This window comes from Pelodiscus sinensis, chromosome 5 (assembly GCF_052426305.1).
Source record: "Pelodiscus sinensis isolate ZL-2025 chromosome 5, ASM5242630v1, whole genome shotgun sequence".
In the NCBI taxonomy this organism is placed as follows: domain Eukaryota; kingdom Metazoa; phylum Chordata; order Testudines; family Trionychidae; genus Pelodiscus; species Pelodiscus sinensis.
This window is the reverse complement of record NC_143056.1, coordinates 134,536,924-134,556,950: the sequence shown is the minus strand read 5'-3', so window position 1 is coordinate 134,556,950 and position 20,027 is coordinate 134,536,924. Positions and strand designations below refer to the sequence as shown.

The following is a 20,027-nucleotide window of genomic DNA, read 5'->3' as shown; positions in this document are numbered from 1 at the left end:
GACTTTGCCCTCTGGCCCCGGACTTGGTGCCAGTCCTTGGGGAAGCCGGAGGGAGTCAAAAAAGCCGGTCCCATGGGCCATCTCAGCTGCCCACTGCCTGCCCTGCTGCTGCTGCTGCCTCTGCTAGCAGGTGAGCAGGGGGTCTGCCGGGATGGGGAGCAGACAGGGACAGAACGGGGGGGCTGGGAGCCAGGAAGCCTGGGTTCTAGTCCCGGCAATGGGAGGGGAGCGTGGTCTGGTGGTTAGAGAAGGGGTGGGCTGAGAGCCAGGGTACCTGGCTTCTACCCCCAACCCTGGTTGGGGAGTGGGAACGAGTGGTTAGAGCAAGGAGGACGGGAGAGAACCAGGATGCTGGGATTTTATTCCCAGCAATGGGAGGGGAGTGTGGTCTGGTGGTTAGAGCAACGGGTGGGCCGAGAGCCTGGGTTCTCTCTCCAGCTCTGGGACAGGGTGCGGGTGTGTGTCCCCCACAACTTGGAGCCAGTGCTCAGCAGCTGTCCCTCAGGAATTTCTCCCCCGCCCAGTAATCCTGCGGCTGGCTCCTGGAGGACTCTGCCCCGTGTGAGTTTCAGGAGGAAAAGGCCGGGCCGGGGTGAGGCTCTCGGTGGGTACACTGCCAGCAGGAGTGTCTCACACCTCCCTCTCTCTCTTCCAGGTGCCACGGCGTTCCAGTCAAGTAAGCAACCTGGGCTTTCTCTCCCCGCGCCGGGAGGGGAGCGGGGCTGGTGGGTTAGAACCGGGGGCTGGGAGCCAGGACTCCTGGGGTCTATTTACACCCCTCCCCTCCTTTGCCCCCAGCCTGTGGGCAGCCAGTGGCCTCCAAACGCATCGTCGGGGGCCAGGATGCCCAGAGCGGGGAATGGCCCTGGCAGGCCAGCATCCGGTACAAGGGATTCCACGTCTGCGGCGGGTCCCTCGTCACGGAGGAATGGGTGGTGTCTGCAGCTCATTGCTTCGATCCGTGAGTACTCCAGCCTGTTCTCCAGCCGCCCCACCCCAGAGGTGGCTGCATTTGTGCTCTGGGGCGGGAGTAGAATCACACATTCCTGTCCCATGTCTCCCCCCTCTCCCAGGCGTCTGTCCCTCTCCGCTTACTCCATTTCCCTGGGGGAATTCCAGCTGAATCACCGAAGTGCCAACGCCTTCACCACGGCTGTGGCCCAGGTCATCATCCACAGTGAATACGACCCAGTCACCTTCACCTCCGACATCGCCCTGGTCCGGCTACGCACGCCCCTCCACTACACCACCCACATCCTGCCCGTCTGCCTCCCGCGCAGCAGCGACACCACCGCCAACGGCACCCTCTGCTGGGTCACCGGCTGGGGCAATGTGCTGTCCAACGGTAAGACGCATGGCAGGACGGGATGGGGGGACGGGGAAAAGGAGGCCTGGGTGTGATGGGTTGAATAACAGAAGTCCCCTTGGAGTTGTGCCCTGGTGGGCTGCTTATACCACTGATGCCTACTTCCTGCCTGCTGGGCTCCCCACCACCCTGTCCTGCTGGGCCAGATCCTCTGGTCTCCCCTTGGCAAGTCACAGAATTGGGGTGACCATCCCCCCCGCCACCGTACAGCAACCAGTTCAGCTTTGCTCAGCCCTAAGGACTCAGCACCCAGAAAACCCAACCCCTCCTGGGCCCAGAACCCCAAATAAACCCATCCTAGTGCTTTACACAGCGGAACTTCGTGAGGTTGGCCTCCCGATCAGTGACAGAGAGATATGCACCATGGTTGTCCTCCCAGGGAACAGTTATTGACACACAGCTCGATAAGAAATAAAAGCGCTTGTATTAATTACAAACAGGGGTACCTCAGGCCCGGGGGCCCGATGCGGCACCCCCTTGCCTGGATATAGCACCGAGGCTCAGCATTAGGGAGCTCATAAGAACATAAGAACGGCCATACTGGGTCAGACCAAAGGTCCATCTAGCCCAGTATCCTGTCTGCCGACAGTGGCCAGCACCAGGTGCCCCAGAGGGGGTGGACCGAAGACAATGATCAAGCGATTTGTCTCCTGCCATCCCTCTCCAGCCTCTGACAAACAGGGGCCAAGGACACCATTTTATCCCCTGGCTAAAAGCCTTTTATGGACCTAACCTCCAGGAAATTATCTAGCTTCCCTTTAAACTCTATTCTAGTCCTAGCCTTCACCGCCTCCTCTGGCAAGGAGTTCCACAGGTTGACTACACGCCACACAGCCCAGGCTGTAGCACACCACATCTACTCGCCTGGCCCCCCTAGGCTCTCGGGGTGCGAGGGGAATGTGGGGAGGGGTTTTCTTCTCAGCCAGGGGCTTCTCACTTTGCTTCTCTCTTGGCTGCCAGCCCCCGACTGATTTTTCTGTGGGTCAGCAGCCCCCCGCCCTAAGAATGGTTCCCTGCCCCTGATTGGAGGGGTTGCAAGTGACAGCAGACAGATCAAAGTAAGTCACTACATGAAAATGAACAAAAACTCGTTCTAAGCTACAGAGACACTGGTTACGTGCCTGAAATGGCCTTCGCGCAGGAAAACGCGTCAAGTCAGAGCTGACCTGTATCTCGCCGGGGTCGCCAGCCCTCTTCAGGGTTCTTTTGCATCCTCCCCGGGCGGGCCAGGCACTTTCAGAGCCCCGCTGAAGACCTGGTGGCTTCCTGTTGCTTAAATAGACTTTCCCCCAGGGCGGGAACCCTTGGTTCAGCATCCCCCATCGCCATGGAAATGCAGCAGGTTCAAGATGGACCCAGTCCCAGGTGGCCGGGTCACATGTCTGTCCAGGACCAACCGGAGTTTGGGTTTACAGGGCAACGACGCCCATTCACAACGCGTCGGTTTGAGCACCGCGTCGTTATGTCTCCAGCGCATCGCTAACGACCCTCATTAGCGCTCACGGAACTATGAACAGCTCCCCCCTCCGTACGTCTCGCTTCTCCCCCGGGCCCCGCAATTGGGGGGCCCATCCGCAGCGTGTAACGGCTAAAAGGATGGGTCCCATCACCTGTTTTGCATAAAGCCTCTTTCAGCTATGCATATTCATAAGGCAGTTTTCATCAGGCATTGGGGCGGGGGCTGACACGTGGCAGGGCCCTGGAGGCAGGCGTGGCTGCAGGAGCCGTGTCGCCGTGGTACAGCTGCAGGCCGACCGGGCAAGGCAGAGCCATGGGGAACCTGCTGAGCATCCGACGGGAGAAATGAGGCAGCTGTGGGAAGGGAGGGAGGGCTGGGGAGCTAAGTGGGGGGGGGGGGCCGGGAGCCAGGACTCCTGGGGTCCCTCCTTGGCTCTGGCAGGGAAGTTGGAGCTAATGGTTACAGCAGGGGCTGGGAGCCAGGACTCCGCTTGAGCGTAAAACATCCCCTCTCCCCCGGTCTGTAGGGCCCAGGTGGGGCGTCTCTGCCCTGCAGGGAATAGGGGGTGACCCAGCTTGGGGGGCAGGGGGAGCCGGGCCCTGCTGAGCTGTCGTTTGTCCCCCCAGAAAGTCTCCCTGCCCCCCGCACGCTGCAGGAGGTTCAGGTCTCGCTCATGGACACCCAGACGTGCAATGACCTGTACAGCCAGCCCATCCCGGGGTCTCCCGGGTCACGGCCCATCAAAAGCGGCATGGTCTGCGCTGGCTTCCCCACCGGAGGGAAGGACTCCTGCCAGGTGAGGGCATTCGGGGCAGGGGCTGTGGGGCGGGAGTGGGGGGCACCAGCAGGGCTGGGAGGCAGTGTCTGTGGGGCGGGAGTGAGGGGCACCGGCAGGGCTGGGGGGCAGGGTCTGTGGGGTGGGAGTGAGGGGACTGGCAGGGCTGGGGGGCAGTGTCTGTGGGGCGGGAATGAGGGGCACCGGCAGGGCTGGGGGGCAGTGTCTGTGGGGCGGGAGTGAGGGCACCAGCAGGGCTGGGGGGCAGGGTCTGTGGGGCGGGAGTGAGGGGACTGGCAGGGCTGGGGGGCAGGGTCTGTGGGGCGGGAGTGAGGGGACCGGCAGGGCTGGGGGGCAGTGTCTGTGGGGCGGGAGTGAGGGGCACCGGCAGGGCTGGGGGGCAGTGTCTGTGGGGCAGGAGTGAGGGGCACCGGCAGGGCTGGGGGGCAGTGTCTGTGGGGCGGGAGTGAGGGGACCGGCAGGGCTGGGGGGCAGTGTCTGTGGGGCGGGAGTGAGGGGCACCGGCAGGGCTGGGGGGCAGGGTCTGTGGGGCGGGAGTGAGGGCACCAGCAGGGCTGGGGGGCAGGGTCTGTGGGGCGGGAGTGAGGGGACTGGCAGGGCTGGGGGGCAGTGTCTGTGGGGCGGGAATGAGGGGCACCGGCAGGGCTGGGGGGCAGTGTCTGTGGGGCGGGAGTGAGGGGCACCGGCAGGGCTGGGGGGCAGTGTCTGTGGGGCAGGAGTGAGGGGCACCGGCAGGGCTGGGGGGCAGTGTCTGTGGGGCGGGAGTGAGGGGACCGGCAGGGCTGGGGGGCAGTGTCTGTGGGGCAGGAGTGAGGGGCACCGGCAGGGCTGGGGGGCAGTGTCTGTGGGGCGGGAGTGAGGGGACCGGCAGGGCTGGGGGGCAGTGTCTGTGGGGCAGGAGTGAGGGGCACCGGCAGGGCTGGGGGGCAGTGTCTGTGGGGCGGGAGTGAGGGGACCGGCAGGGCTGGGGGGCAGTGTCTGTGGGGCGGGAGTGAGGGGCACCGGCAGGGCTGGGGGGCAGGGTCTGTGGGGCGGGAGTGAGGGCACCAGCAGGGCTGGGGGGCAGGGTCTGTGGGGCGGGAGTGAGGGGACTGGCAGGGCTGGGGGGCAGTGTCTGTGGGGCGGGAATGAGGGGCACCGGCAGGGCTGGGGGGCAGTGTCTGTGGGGCGGGAGTGAGGGGCACCGGCAGGGCTGGGGGGCAGTGTCTGTGGGGCAGGAGTGAGGGGCACCGGCAGGGCTGGGGGGCAGTGTCTGTGGGGCGGGAGTGAGGGGACCGGCAGGGCTGGGGGGCAGTGTCTGTGGGGCGGGAGTGAGGGGACCGGCAGGGCTGGGGGGCAGTGTCTGTGGGGCGGGAGTGAGGGGCACCGGCAGGGCTGGGGGGCAGGGTCTGTGGGGCGGGAGTGAGGGCACCAGCAGGGCTGGGGGGCAGGGTCTGTGGGGCGGGAGTGAGGGGACTGGCAGGGCTGGGGGGCAGTGTCTGTGGGGCGGGAATGAGGGGCACCGGCAGGGCTGGGGGGCAGTGTCTGTGGGGCGGGAGTGAGGGCACCAGCAGGGCTGGGGGGCAGGGTCTGTGGGGCGGGAGTGAGGGGACTGGCAGGGCTGGGGGGCAGTGTCTGTGGGGCGGGAATGAGGGGCACCGGCAGGGCTGGGGGGCAGTGTCTGTGGGGCGGGAGTGAGGGGACCGGCAGGGCTGGGGGGCAGTGTCTGTGGGGCGGGAGTGAGGGGACCGGCAGGGCTGGGGGGCAGTGTCTGTGGGGTGGGAGTGAGGGGACCGGCAGGGCTGGAGGGCAGTGTCTGTGGGGCGGGAGTGAGGGGCACCGGCAGGGCTGGGGGGCAGTGTCTGTGGGGCGGGAGTGAGGGGCACCGGCAGGGCTGGGGGGCAGTGTCTGTGGGGCGGGAGTGAGGGGACCGGCAGGGCTGGGGGGCAGTGTCTGTGGGGCGGGAGTGAGGGGACCGGCAGGGCTGGGGGGCAGTGTCTGTGGGGCGGGAGTGAGAGGACCGGCAGGGCTGGGGGGCAGTGTCTGTGGGGCGGGAGTGAGGGGACCGGCAGGGCTGGGGGGCAGTGTCTGTGGGGCGGGAGTGAGGGGCACCGGCAGGGCTGGGGGGCAGTGTCTGTGGGGCGGGAGTGAGGGGCGCTGTTTCACTAATTCTCTGTCTCTCTAGGGCGATTCGGGGGGGCCCCTCGTTTGCCCCCAGAACGATTCCTGGTTCCTCACTGGCATCGTGAGCTGGGGAGTCGACTGCGGCCTCCCGGCCCGTCCTGGGGTCTACACCCTGGTCTCCGCCTACTCGGACTGGATCCAGCAGCGGCTCCCCGGGGTGGAATTCGGGACGGTGAACATCACGATTCGGAGCCAGCCCAACGCCGGCTGCACTCCAGCTCCCGGCCCGCTGCTCCTCTGCCCCCTGCTACTTCTGGGCTATTCATTGAACAGCCAGAGGCCAGGCCAGCTGTGAGAACGACCCTATGGTTATAGGGAGGGGAGTGGGGCCTAGTGGTTAGAGCAGGGAAGCTGCACTCCACGACTCCTGAAGGCCCGAGCCCTGAACTTTCCATTGCCCTGCAGCCGAAACCCCGTGTCCAGGATACTCCCACCCGCGGGACCCTGCAATTCCATCATGTGTTGGGAGCCCTCGGATCGAAAAGCATTGAGAGCCTTGAGTCAAAGCAGGGGGGCCAGAAAGCCCCAGGCCTCTCGGTGCCTCAGTTTCTCTAGGTGTTAAAGAGGAAGGGGGGAAACGGCCTTTGTATGGGCCAGCTTCTCACACAAACCTTTTCGTTGGCCACCGAGCGTGTCCTGCCTCTTTCCCTGCGGCTGCTCCGGCAATTGTTCCCAGACGACTTACTTTACTTCAGAAAAACCAAATCACAATGCACATGATCCATGTCCAAATCACTGCACTTTATTTAAGTGGGATTTCTCTGAAAATTCAACGGGCCAGCAGGGGGGAAATCAACAAAACATGCAAGTCGATACAAACTTTGTTCATCCTGTAAAAATGTTGTACCAGTCCCAAGGGCTCGGAAACCGAACTCCCCCAGGGCCGTGAATATTTCACATCTTCCCCAGCTACACACTGGCAGCCAACTCTTATTCACTCACCTAACATTGATTTAAAGAGGAACAAGAGAGAGGGGACTGAGGAAAAGAGCAACACACAACCGGGGATGAACAGAGCTCTCGGATCCGTTTCCTAGCAGACACGTTTCAAAGTCTCAGCGGGGTCGTCGTCTTAGCCTGTAACTTTAAAAAACAAGGAGTGGTCCTGTAGCATCTTAGAGTATGTCTATACTGCCTGGCTACTTCAGGTATCCTGAAATAGCTACCCCGCGTCTTAACAAGAGTCCGAACAAGCGTCCTTACAAGCTGCCTGTTATTTCGAAGTATTTTTCAAAATAACGGGCACGCTCTTTCGGCATCCCGGTAACCCTCGTTCCATGAGGGCTGAGGGATGTCTCGAAATAGTGCGTTATTTCGAAATTTGGCGCTGGGTAGATGCGCCAACTTCCAAAAGAAACTATTTCGAAATATCAGAAGGGTAGCCATTTGACACCATCAGTTTAGGATTAAACAAAGACTGTGACTGGCTAACCAACTACAAAAGCCGCTTCTCCTCTCTTGGAGTTCACACCTCCACAGCAGCTGCTAGAAGTGGGCCTCTTCCTCCCTGACCGAATTGACCTCGTTATCTCCAGCCTTACTCTTCATTGGGACTCTTTTCTTATGCCTGAATATTTATACCTGCCTCTGGAACTTCCACTACCTGCATTTGACAAAGTGGGTCCAATAAATCTGTTAGTCTCTATAACGTGCCACAGGACTCCTCGTAGCTTATTTTGAAATGGAATTGAAACAAGATATGCGATTTGCGCAGCGCAAACTACATATCTTCCTTTAAGTTCAGGGTGTTGTGTGGACTAACAAAGAGTATATCTCCTGTCGTGAGCTTTTGGGGGCACAACCCACTTCCTCAGATGAGTGGAGAGAAAAGGGGGGGCCCTTCACAATTTATAGCAGAAAAAGAAAGGGGGCAAGTACTTGTTAATTGTCATGCCGGTGTTAATGAGGCGCACTGAGTAGACTGGACGTGTCCGTGACTTCGTTTCGGATGTCAATTGGGTGTTGAATTTTGGTCAGGATATTATTTCTGTTGTGTTAGTCTCAGAGGGTACGTCTAGACTACAGGCTTCTGTCGACAGAAGTTTTGTCGACAGATACTGTCGACAAAACTTCTGTCGACAAAGAGCGTCTAGACTACATTGAGTTCTGTCAACAAAGCAAGCTGCTTTGTCGACATGGCAGTGTAGACGCAAAGGACAGTTTACATGCAATAACACCTTCTGTCGACAGAAACTCTGTCGACAGAAGGCGTTATGCCTCGTAAAATGAGGTTTACCAGCGTCGACAAAACTGCTGAGTTCTGTCGACGTTATGTCGACAGAACACGGCGGTAGTGTAGACGCAGGTATAGTTTTGTCGACAAAAGTCCACTTTTGTCGACAAAACTCTGTAGTCTAGACACACCCTAAGGGTATGTCTACGCTACAAAGTTAATTCGAACTAACAGACGTTAGTTCGAATTAACTTTGATAGGCGCTACACTAGCGCTCCGCTAGTTCGAACTTAATTCGAACTAGCGGAGCGCTTAATTCGAACTAGGTAAACCTCATTTTACGAGGACTAATGCCTAGTTCGAATTAGCGCTGTAGTGTAGACATACCCTAAGGTGCCCTGGGCCCGCTGGTTGTTTTTGTAACAGGCATGGGGAGCTTTCGAGACAGAGAGAGCCCTTTCCCGAATCAGTCCCCCAGGTCCAGCAGCCTTATATTCAATATCCGGACAAGGCAGAATAGAACGGGCACCTTCTCTCTGACGACTCAGACTCCCCAGGTGAAACTTTAGCAGGCCTCTGATAACAGAGCGGGCCCCGGGAATTTTGCAGTGACTTTTTGTGCCGCCTCTTGAATGCATGCCGTCTTTGGGAGATCAAAGGGCTGTCGATGTAAAATGCTATTTCCTAAGCAGCTCCAGCAATTAGCGACAGCAATCCACAGGAGGCAGCCGCCGAGCTCCCGCCACGGGGATGGATTTGGCTCCATACTTCCATCCTTTGGATCGCTGCCTGCATGGACTGCAGCCAGAACGGGTTGGTTCTATGGCTAACAGCTACAGAGATATAAGTCAACCGGTGCAATTAGGGCCGTTAATTCTCCAGCCATCCCCATTTGCATTTCAAAGTTCGCGCTTATCTAGCATGGAATGGCCCTAATCCATTTGCATACCCCTTGAGATGGCTCTGAAGATCAAAGCAAGGTCAAGGAGTCTGCTTCTTGGGTCACCTTCTCTGGCCCTGGGTCACAGGCCCTTCAAAACCCGAAAGGCCAGTTGGCTCTTGGAGGTGCTGGGCCATGACAGTGACCGTCGTTCTGGGGGTAGTCATCACTACGAGGCTGCCCGATATCGTTAGCAGAGGCTTCCGAAGCGCCGGGTTCAAGGGAGCCAGCTTTGGGGGCCGTCCCGGTGAAACAGCGCCGGGAATTTCAGCAACGTCTTCCCAGGACACGACAAACCGCTGTTCCCACCTCAGCCCCCCCCCTCCGGTCCCCACGGCTTCTGGACACGGCTTGGCGCCATCTCCGCTGCAGTCCCCTCCTACCCTAGGTCACATCTCAAACTCCTGCCCGCCAGTCCCCTGCCCTAGGTCACAACCGCCTGCTTCATCCCAACTCCCTCCCAGACCCCAGTCTCCCTCCTGCACCCCAGTCCCTTCCCCCAACCTCCCTTCTGCACCCAACCTCCACCCCACACCCCGCATCTCCTCCATTCATATCCTGGAAGAGTGCTGCCTCCATCACTTTCCAAAATCTTGGCGTGCCCCCCCCCATCAGAAATGATTGGCCACCCCTGCTGTGTATTGCGTTTGTCTCCACAGTCACCATCTGTCACTTACTGCCTAGGGCGGGTCTATCGCTCATTGCTCACAACGACACGAAATAATGCGATGCCACTCACGTCAAGCCACCCCCATCGCTCTCCTTGGCAGGCTCACAAGCCTCGTGGCAAAGGGGGAAGCGGTGGACGTGGGCACCTCGGTTTTAGCAAAGCCTTGGATATGGTCTTGCATGACCTTCTTATAATAAACTAGGACAATACAACCTAGATGCGGCTACTATAAGGCGGGTGCATAACTGGCTGGATAACTGGTCTCAGGGTATGTCTACACTAGCTCGTTAATTCAAGCTAGGTAGACAAATTGCGGCAGTTTAAAGTTAATCCGAACGAAGTCCTTAGTTTGGATTAACTGTTACACCTCATTCCACGAGGAGTAACAGTTAATCCAAACTAAGTCCTTAGTTCGGATTAACTTCTGACTGCCGCGTGTAGCCGCGGGCAGTCAGTTCGAACTATGTGGGATTTCAAAATGGCGTCCGGACGGGAACATGCAAATAAAGCCTGGGATATTTAAATTCCAGGCTTCGTTTGCAACTCCAATTGCCTGATTTGCCTACCTAGCTTGAATTAACGAGCTAGTGTAGACGTACCCCCAGAGAGGAGTTATTAACGGTTCGCAATCCTGCTGGAACAAGTGGGGTTCCGCAGGGGTCTGTTTTGGGGCCGGTTCTGTGCAGTATCGTCATCAATGATTTCGATACTGGCATAGAGAGCACGCTTATTAAGTTTGCAGATGATCCCAAGCTGGGAGGGGCTGGGCGTGCTCTGGAGGACAGGTCGTAATTCAAACTGATCTGGACACACTGGAGAAATGGTCGGAGGCCACCGGGATGAAGTTGAATAAGGACAAATGCAAAGTGCTCCACTTAGGAAGGACCAATCCGGGTCATATACACAGGATATGGCTAGACGACATCTTTTTTCTGCAAAAAGCTACACAAAATGCACTCTGCATTTTGCGTAGCTTTTTCTGATTCTCTCGTCGACAGAGGCTTTTCTGACATTTGGCCCATCTAGACTGGGCCAAATGTCAGGAAAAAGCCGTCTTTCGGAAGCCCCCGTATTCCTCGCGGAAGAAGGAATACAGGGGCTTCCGAAAGAGCGCGTTTGCTCTTCTGCAAAAGAAAAGGAGAAGACCCAATGTGTTCCCAGGACGCAGAACAGTTTTTCCGGGAAAAACTGTAGTGAAAGGGAAGTGACTGTCTAGGAAGGAGTCCTGCAGAAAGGGACCTAGGGGACAAAGAGGACCACAATCTAAATATGAGTCAACAGGCGAGGGAAGGTTTCCCTGGGAGGCTGAGAAGAGGCGGGCGAGGGGAGGACCGGCTGTGCGACATTCCCCGCCCAGGCAGACAGACGGCGCCGGGCAGTGGGGTCACTGGGGCAGCTCGCACTCCCCTAGTCTCTTGTGGAAGCCGAGCTGAGAGCAGCTCTTGGTCATGGGAGCTCCCTGCACCACAATAACCACCCTTCTCCTGCTGCCCATCCTGCAAGGTGAGTGAAGGCTGGGAGCTAGGATGCCTGGGTCCTACGGGAGGGCAGTGGGGACTAGTGGTTAGCTCACCAGGGTGGCCAGGAACCAGGATGCCTGATTTTTTTCCCTGTCACTGCCATAGACTCCCTGTTTCACCTTGAGCATGTCCCAGAGTCTCTCTCTCAGCCTCAGTTTCCTTAGATGTAAAAGGGGGAGAATAAACCGACCTATTGGGACAGGGACTGGCTCCCACTGTGCATATAGGCAGCACCCCGGGGCCCAATCCCAGCTGGACATTGGGCAGCACCCGGCACAAAGTGTTCCTGGCCTGCCTTTGGGTGTCATCGGTCCTACAATAATGGAGAGGATTCTAGTAACAAAAGATGTGTCTGTCTGTCTCCCCGCCTGTCCATCTGCCTATCTGAGTTGCATCCAGCTGCCTAGATTCTACATGCCTGTCTGTCCAGATTGCATCTGTCTGTCTGTCTGTCTGCATAGTGCCTGCCAGTCTGTCTCCGCTGTGTCTCTCTTTCTCCAACCATCCATCCATCCCTCCTGCGGCTGCCCATCGGTTTAGATTGTGTCTATATTTTGTGTCTGTCTCTATCCGCACCATCTGTCTCTGTTGTGTCTGTCTGTCTGTCTCAGACGGGTCCATGTCTCAGTACCCAGAATGATACAAAATAAATAACCCCATGGAGGCCTTGAATTTCCTTGGACTAGTCTGTCCTGGGCTATTTACCCAAAGCCCCTCTCTCCCCAAGTTTAACTACACACAGAGAGATGCAGACAGCACAGAGTCTACCTATAGACATAGAAACCCTGCAGCTTAACTGCAGAAACACTCGACATGCGCACACACAGACACATACACGTACGTACACACACACACAAACACACATGCAAACACACACACACACACACACTGACACACACACACACACACACACACACACACAAACACACATGCAAACACACACACACACACACTGACACACACACACAGACTCACGTACAGAGAGACACACACAGCAGCCATTCCACATAGGCTGGTGGTCCCATGTAGCAGTGGGGCTGTTCTCAGCCACATGGGATCTGGGGAAGGGTTGAGGGGCCCATGCAGATGGGCTGCGGCAGGCTGGGGATGGGGAGAGTGAATAACATGGAGGGGATGGAGACCCAAAAAGGAGTTTCTCTGGGAGGCTGAGAAGAGGCGGGTGACAGGAGGTTTCCCTGGGAGTCTGAGAAGAGGCGGGTGACAGGAGGTTTCCCTGGGGGGCTGAGAAGAGGCGGGTGACAGGAGGTTTCCCTGGGGGGCTGAGAAGAGGCGGGTGACAGGAGGTTTCCCTGGGAGGCTGAGAAGAGGCGGGTGACAGGAGGTTTCCCTGGGAGGCTGAGAAGAGGCGGGTGACAGGAGGTTTCCCTGGGAGGCTGAGAAGAGGCGGGTGACAGGAGGTTTCCCTGGGAGGCTGAGAAGAGGCGGGTGACAGGAGGTTTCCCTGGGGGGCTGAGAAGAGGCGGGTGACAGGAGGTTTCCCTGGAAGGCTGAGAAGAGGCGGGTGACAGGAGGTTTCCCTGGGAGGCTGAGAAGAGGCGGGTGACAGGAGGTTTCCCTGGGAGGCTGAGAAGAGGCGGGCGAGGGGAGGTTTCCCTGGAAGGCTGAGAAGAGGCGGGTGACAGGAGGTTTCCCTGGGAGGCTGAGAAGAGGCGGGCGAGGGGAGGTTTCCCTGGAAGGCTGAGAAGAGGCGGGCAAGGGGAGGTTTCCCTGGAAGGCTGAGAAGAGGCGGGCGAGGGGAGGACCGGCTGTACGACATTCCCCGCCCAGGCAGACAGACGGCGCCGGGCAGTGGGGTCACTGGGGCAGCTCGCACTCCCCTAGTCTCTTGTGGAAGCCGAGCTGAGAGCAGCTCTTGGTCATGGGAGCTCCCTGCACCACAATAACCACCCTTCTCCTGCTGCCCATCCTGCAAGGTGAGTGAAGGCTGGGAGCTAGGATGCCTGGGTCCTACGGGAGGGCAGTGGGGACTAGTGGTTAGCTCACCAGGGTGGCCAGGAACCAGGATACCTGGATTCTGCCCCTGTCACTGCCATAGACTCTGTGTGACTTTGAGTGTGTCCTGGGGTCTCTCTCTCAGCCTCAGTTTCCCTAGATGTAAAAGGGAGAGAATAAACCGGCCTGTGTCTCTTTAGACTGTGAGCCTTTTGGGACAGGGACTGGCTCCCTCTTTGGGTCTGAGCAGCACCTGGCACCCTGGGGCCCGATCCCAGCTTGAGCCTGGGCAGCACCCGGCACAAAGTGTTCCTGGCCTGCCTTTGGGTGTCGTCGGTCCTACAATAATGGAGAGTATTCTAGTAACAAAAGATGTGTCTGTCTGTCAGTCAATCTGTCTGCCTGTCTGTCTGAGCTGTATCCAGCTGCCTACAGTCTACATGCCATCTGTCCAGATTGCATCTGTTCATCTGTGTAGATTGTGTCTGCCTGTCTACACTGTCTCTCTCCTCTTGGGTTGAGTCTGACCATGTGTCTGCTTTGTGTCTGTCTGTTTAGACTGTCTATAAACTGTGTCCGTCTGCCCCGTCACCATCTGTCTCTGTTGTGTCTGTCTGTCTGTCTAGATTGTGTCTATAGGTGTCTGTCTGCGCCATCACCATCTGTCTCTATTGTGTCTGTCTGTCTGTCTAGATTGTGTCTATAGGTGTAGGTCTGTGCCATCACCATCTGTCTCTATTGTGTCTGTCTGTCTAGATTGTGTCTATAGGTGTCTGTCTGCGCCCTCACCATCTGTCTCTATTGTGTCTGTCTGTCTGTCTAGATTGTGTCTATAGGTGTCGGTCTGTGCCATCACCATCTGTCTCTATTGTGTCTATCTGTCTGGGATGGATCTACCTCTCATTACCCAGCGCAACACATAATACGGACCCTCCAGAATACTGTGAAACTCTTTGGGACTGTGCTGTCCTTTGCCACTGACACCACAAACACACCACAAGGGACCCCCCCAAAAAACACACTCAGCACACCCGCACGCACACACCAGAACTTGGCCATCCCTCCTGCCAATAAGGCTCTTGCAAAGCTCCCAGGTCATTTGAGGACACAGCAGTCTCCTGTTCTGACGTCAGGGTGGGGCTGGAGGAGAAGAATGAGTTTCCCTGGGAGGCGGAGAAGAGGCAGGAGAGGGGAGGTTTCCCTGGGGGGCCGAGAAGAGGCAGGAGAGGGGAGGTTTCCCTGGGAGGCCGAGAAGAGGCAGGAGAGGGGAGGTTTCCCTGGGGGGCTGAGAAGAGGCAGGAGAGGGGAGGTTTCCCTGGGGGGCTGAGAAGAGGCAGGAGAGGGGAGGTTTCCCCGGGAGGCCGAGAAGAGGCAGGAGAGGGGAGGTTTCCCTGGGGGGCTGAGAAGAGGCAGGAGAGGGGAGGTTTCCCTGGGGGGCTGAGAAGAGGCAGGAGAGGGGAGGTTTCCCTGGGAGGCCGAGAAGAGGCAGGAGAGGGGAGGTTTCCCTGGGAGGCCGAGAAGAGGCAGGAGAGGGGAGGTTTCCCTGGGAGGCTGAGAAGAGGCAGGAGAGGGGAGGTTTCCCTGGGGGGCTGAGAAGAGGCAGGAGAGGGGAGGTTTCCCTGGGGGGCCGAAAAGAGGCAGGAGAGGGGAGGTTTCCCTGGGGGGCTGAGAAGAGGCAGGAGAGGGGAGGTTTCCCTGGGGGGTTGAGAAGAGGCAGGAGAGGGGAGGTTTCCCTGGGAGGCCGAGAAGAGGAAGGAGAGGGGAGGTTTCCCTGGGGGGCCGAGAAGAGGCAGGAGAGGGGAGGTTTCCCTGGGGGGCTGAGAAGAGGCAGGAGAGGGGAGGTTTCCCTGGGAGGCCGAGAAGAGGAAGGAGAGGGGAGGTTTCCCTGGGGGTTGAGAAGAGGCAGGAGAGGGGAGGTTTCCCTGGGAGGCCGAGAAGAGGCAGGAGAGGGGAGGTTTCCCTGGGGGGCCGAGAAGAGGCAGGAGAGGGGAGGTTTCCCTGGGGGGCCGAAAAGAGGCAGGAGAGGGGAGGTTTCCCTGGGGGGCTGAGAAGAGGCAGGAGAGGGGAGGTTTCCCTGGGGGGCTGAGAAGAGGCAGGAGAGGGGAGGTTTCCCTGGGAGGCTGAGAAGAGGCGGGAGAGGGGAGGTTTCCCTGGGGGGCCGAGAAGAGGCAGGAGAGGGGAGGTTTCCCTGGGAGGCTGAGAAGAGGCAGGAGAGGGGAGGTTTCCCTGGGGGGCTGAGAAGAGGCAGGAGAGGGGAGGTTTCCCTGGGGGGCTGAGAAGAGGCAGGAGAGGGGAGGTTTCCCTGGGGGGCTGAGAAGAGGCAGACAAGGGGAGGACCGGCTGTGCGACATTCCCTGCCCAGGCAGACAGCTGGCGCCGCACAGTGGGGTCACTGGGGCAGCTCTCTGACCCCCACCTAGTCCCCCCTGCAAGCTGAGCTGGAGGAGCTGGGTCATGGGACCTCCCTGCACCTCACCAACCACCCTTCTCTTGCTGCCCATGCTGTCGGGTGATGGGGACTCCTGGTTCCTATGGAAGGGCAGTGGAGGCCAGTGGTTGGAGCAGGGGGGCTGGGAGCCAGGGCGCTCGGGTTCAGTTCTCATTCTCAGCCCCAGACTGCCTCTCTCATCCCCCCCTCTGAGCCAGCCCTGAAAATGCACCTTCAGGCTCTTGAATTGCTCCAAATCTTGCGAGCACCCCGGGACGCGACCTCAGCAGGGAGGTGGATAGCAAGCTCTCGGGGCAGAGGGATCCCCCCCAGCGGTGTGCTGTGTGTGGGCCGGGCAGGGGGAGGAAGACACAGAACCAATGGGGAGACCCAGGAGTCCTGGCTCCCAGCCCCCCCCTGCTCTAACCACTAGACAAGCCTGCCCGTAGCTGAGGCGAGAACCCGGCGTGCGGAGAGCTGTGCTCTTTGGACTGTGTACTTTAGTGAGGGCTTTTCTTTCCTTCTTTCCTTCGCTGCCCGATTCCTGCTCGTTTCTCAAACCGGTTCCCCCACTTTGCACCCTCTGCGACGCCGGCACCTGGCTCCCTCAGCTGCCCCGGACAATGGAATCCAGACAGGTAGGAAACCCCGGCGGGACATCACGTCACCTCTGCACCTACCGATCTGGTTAAATAGGCCCTGGAGGCTTGGTAAACCTAAGTGCTTGCAGCTAGCGGAGAGGGAGGAATTGTCAGGCCCCTAGAGCCATGGCTGCAGTGGGAAACTGTCCAAGTAACACATCAACTTTGTAACTCCCGACTAGCGTGTCCCCACTGCGGAAACAAAGGGCCCAAACAAATGGTCAGTTTTCAGACTGCAGAGAGGGAACTAGTGGTGACCCACCAAACCACAAACACCAGGGCTCACCCGAGGAAATGAATAGGCAGCAGATTTACCACAAACCAAAGGAAGGACGTGGTTACCCTGTGGAACTCCTTGCCAGGGGATGTTTAAAGGCCAAAATTATAATCAGGTTAAAAAAAGAGTTTGGTAAATCCATGGAGGGGAGATCCATCGGTGTTTATTAGCAGGGTGGGGGTTCGCACCCTTGGTGTCCCTAACCTTGTACTTGCCAGGGGTGCTCTCCCCTAGTAGGCAGGGCTGGCCCAATGCCCCAGGGTGGCGCTAGGGGGCGCTGTGGGGCAGGGAGCAGGGCAAGGCTCAACAGGGGGCGCTCTCCCCTGGCAGGCAGGGCTGGCCCAGTGCCCCAGGGTGGTGCTAGGGGGCGCTGTGGGGCAGGGAGCAGGGCAAGGCTCAACAGGGGGCGCTCTCCCCTGGCAGGCAGGGCTGGCCCAGTGCCCCAGGGTGGTGCTAGGGGGCGCTGTGGGGCAGGGAGCAGGGCAGGGCTCAACAGGGGGCGCTCTCCCCTGGCAGGCAGGGCTGGCCCAGTGCCCCAGGGTGGTGCTAGGGGGCGCTGTGGGGCAGGGAGCAGGGCAGGGTCCAGCAGGGGGCTCTCTCCCCTGGCAGGCAGGGCCGGCCCAGTGCCCTAGGGCAGCACTAGGGGGCGCTATTTAGCACCAAGAACCCCACAGGAGGCTCCATTGCAGCTCCAGCCCCCAGCACCAGGGGGCGCTGTGTCTCCTCCCACCTGGCACTGTTCTCTCTCCGACCACAGCATGTGGCCACGGGGGGCCCCAGAGCCGGATTGTCGGGGGGGAGGACGCCCCGGTGGGAGCCTGGCCCTGGCAGGTCAGTCTGCAGTATGAGAATCGTCACGTCTGCGGCGGGACCCTCATCAGCTCGGAGTGGGTGCTCAGTGCGGCTCACTGCTTCCCCGAGTGAGTGACCAGCCTGGGCTGGCAGGGGATGGGGGTGGGGAGTGAGGGGCACTGGCAGGGCTGGGGGGGCAGAGCAGGGCTGGCAGGGGCTGTGGATGTGGCGTGAAGAGCACTGGCAGGGCTGGGCTGGTAGGGACTGTGGGGCAGGAGTGAGGGGCACTGGCAGGGCTGGGGGGGCAGGGCTGGGCTGGTAGGGACTGTGGGGCGGGAGTGAGGGGCACTGGCAGGGCTGGGGGGGCAGGAGGTGGGGGGCGGGAGTGAGGGGCACCGGCAGGGCTGGGGGGGCAGGAGCTGGGGGGCGCTGCTGTGGGTCTCTGGGTCTGACCCCTCTCTCCCCATAGGCACGCAGAGCTGTCTCGGTACCGAGCCGTCCTGGGCTCCCGCCAGCTGTCGGCCCCAGAGCCCGGCTCCCTGCGGCTGCCCCTGGCCCGCGCCCTGGGCCACGCGCTCTTCTCCGGAGAGGGCTCGAGCGGCGACATCGCCCTGGTGCAGCTGGGCCGCCCCGTCACATTCACCCCGCGGGTGCTGCCCGCCTGCCTCCCGGACGCCAGGGTCCACTTCCCCGCCGGGACCCTCTGCTGGGTCACTGGCTGGGGGTCACCGCAGGAGGGAGGTGAGAAGTGGGGAGAGGAACAGGGAGGGGGCAGGAGAGTAGAACAGAGGGGGAAGGGCATGTAGGAAAGGGGGTGGGGCTATTAAGAAAGGGAGGGGCCATGAGGGAAGGGGGAGGGGCCATGAGGGAAGTGGGAGGGGAGGGGAGGGGAACACAAAGGAGGAGGGGCTGGAAGGGGGAGCACTGGGGGGCAGGGAGGGGGCGTTGTGTCCTGCCCCTGGATCTGCCCCCCCCACTCAGGTGATTTTATGCCCCCCCCAGCCAAGCTCCCGGCCCCCATGACGCTGCAGCAGCTGCAGGTGCCCCTGATCGACCCGCTGCCCTGCGACGCCCTGTACCAGCACCGGAGCGCCATGCGGGACATCCAGGACGACATGATGTGCGCGGGCTACGCCGAGGGGCAGAGAGATGCCTGCCAGGTGAGGGCAGGGGCTGGGGGGCACCGCCAGGGCTGGGGGCAGGGCTGGGCTGGCAGGGGCTGTGGGGCGGGTCTGAGGGGCACCGGCAGGGCTGGGGGCAGGGCTGGGCTGGCAGGGGCCGTGGGGCGGGTCTGAGGGGCACCGGCAGGGCTGGGCTGGCTGGGGCTGTGGGGTGGGTCTGAGGGGCCCTGGCAGGGCTGGGGGCAGGGCTGGGCTGGCAGGGGCCGTGGGGCGGGTCTGAGGGGCCCTGGCAGGGCTGGGGGCAGGGCTGGGCTGGCAGGGGCCGTGGGGCGGGTCTGAGGGGCCCTGGCAGGGCTGGGGGCAGGGCTGGGCTGGCAGGGGCCGTGGGGCGGGTCTGAGGGGCCCTGGCAGGGCTGGGGGCAGGGCTGGGCTGGCAGGGGCCGTGGGGCGGGTCTGAGGGGCACTGTCAGGGCTGGGGGCAGGGCTGGCAGGGGCTGGGGGCAGGAGTGAGGGGCGCTGTGTGACCGGCTCTCTCTCCGCAGGGCGACTCCGGGGGGCCGCTGGTGTGCCAGCAGGCCGGGCTGTGGTTCGTGGCCGGCGTGGTCAGCTGGGGCGAGGGTTGCGCCCTCCCCAACCGCCCTGGCGTCTACACCCGCGTGGGCGCCTACCGGGACTGGATCGGGCAGCACGTGCCCAACGCCACCTTTGGGGTGGCCAATAGCAGCACTTCCAGCCCGCACGGGGGCAGCCCCCCCCGCCCGGCCCCCGCTGCCCTGCTTCTAGCTGCCTGGCTCATCAGCATCCTCTGAGCCCTGCCCCTTGGCGGCTAATGCCCCGCCCCCAGGATAGGCCACGCCCCACGTGGAGTGAACCATCGGACACTTCTCCCTTCACCGCTCTGGGGGACTTGGGACTTTCCAGGAGCACCGCCTCCCACCTTTCCGGTGACTCCGCCCCCTTCCAGCCACGCCCACCCGCCACGACGGTACCACGGCAACCTCCCTTCCCTGTGGACTCTCCCTCGTGGCTCTGGGACGGGCCCTGCCTACCTCATGCAACATGACTCTGCCCCTGGTCGCAGCCACGCCCACCCACCCACAAGCCCCGCCCCCAGCTGCCCCAAGGCCTGGGTGGATCACGGGTGGGCGGCGTGTGACTTGCAGCCACTTGCCCGGTGCTGAGCAGAGCCCGGCCACAAACCGTGGCCTGCCAGCTGCCTCCCCAGCTGTCCGCCTCACGCTGGGAGAAGCTGGGCAGCAGGGAGGAGACGGGAGGCCGGGCCAGATGGGCCCATGGGCCAGGTCTCTGACGCACAGGTTTGATTGAAACGCTAAAGAACGGACTCAGAATAAATAAATAATTTACTGTCTGGCGGCGCCTGAATACAGGCTACAAAAATGGCTCACAAACAGGAATACAAAGAAACTGCACGTCCCAGGAGTGGGACAGCCCATGCCCATGGGGAAACTGAGGCACCGAGCCAGGAAAGAACAGAACCCAGAAGTCCTCCTCCACTCTAACCACTAGACCCCACTCCCTCCCCAGAGCCAGGGAGAGAACCCAGGAGCCCTGGCGCCCAGCCAATCCCCTGCTCTAACCACTAGACCCCACTCCCTCCCCAGAGCCAGGGAGAGAACCCAGGAGTCCTGGCGCCCAGCCAATCCCCTGCTCTAACCACTAGACCCCACTCCCTCCCCAGAGCCAGGGAGAGAACCCAGGAGCCCTGGC

General features: G+C 60.7%; 3 protein-coding genes across 4 annotated transcripts in view; 2 read left to right on the top strand and 1 right to left on the bottom strand.

The window, feature by feature from the left end:
• Positions 1-20,027, bottom strand: part of LOC106732768 (transmembrane protease serine 9-like) — a 40,295-nt gene that overhangs the window by 16,352 nt on the left and 3,916 nt on the right. The gene's annotated exons all lie outside the window — the stretch shown is intronic.
• Positions 2-7,424, top strand: LOC142818227 (serine protease 33-like). Of its 2 annotated transcripts, none has more exons than XM_075928748.2 (6): positions 2-130; positions 656-676; positions 799-961; positions 1,074-1,345; positions 3,452-3,621; positions 5,786-7,421. In XM_075928748.2, the coding sequence occupies exons 1-6, from the start codon at positions 73-75 to the stop codon at positions 6,077-6,079; spliced, it is 978 nt and encodes a 325-aa protein (XP_075784863.2). In that variant the 5' UTR covers positions 2-72; the 3' UTR covers positions 6,080-7,421. The 2 variants fall into 2 exon arrangements, with proteins under 2 accessions (XP_075784863.2, XP_075784864.2); XM_075928749.2 differs by having other exon boundaries at positions 28-130; positions 1,120-1,345; positions 5,786-7,424.
• LOC149524433 (serine protease 33-like) lies at positions 12,758-19,893 on the top strand. The gene is made up of 6 exons (XM_089779083.1): positions 12,758-13,021; positions 16,080-16,106; positions 17,144-17,306; positions 17,648-17,919; positions 18,181-18,338; positions 18,842-19,893. The coding sequence occupies exons 1-6, from the start codon at positions 12,967-12,969 to the stop codon at positions 19,106-19,108; spliced, it is 942 nt and encodes a 313-aa protein (XP_089635209.1). The 5' UTR covers positions 12,758-12,966; the 3' UTR covers positions 19,109-19,893.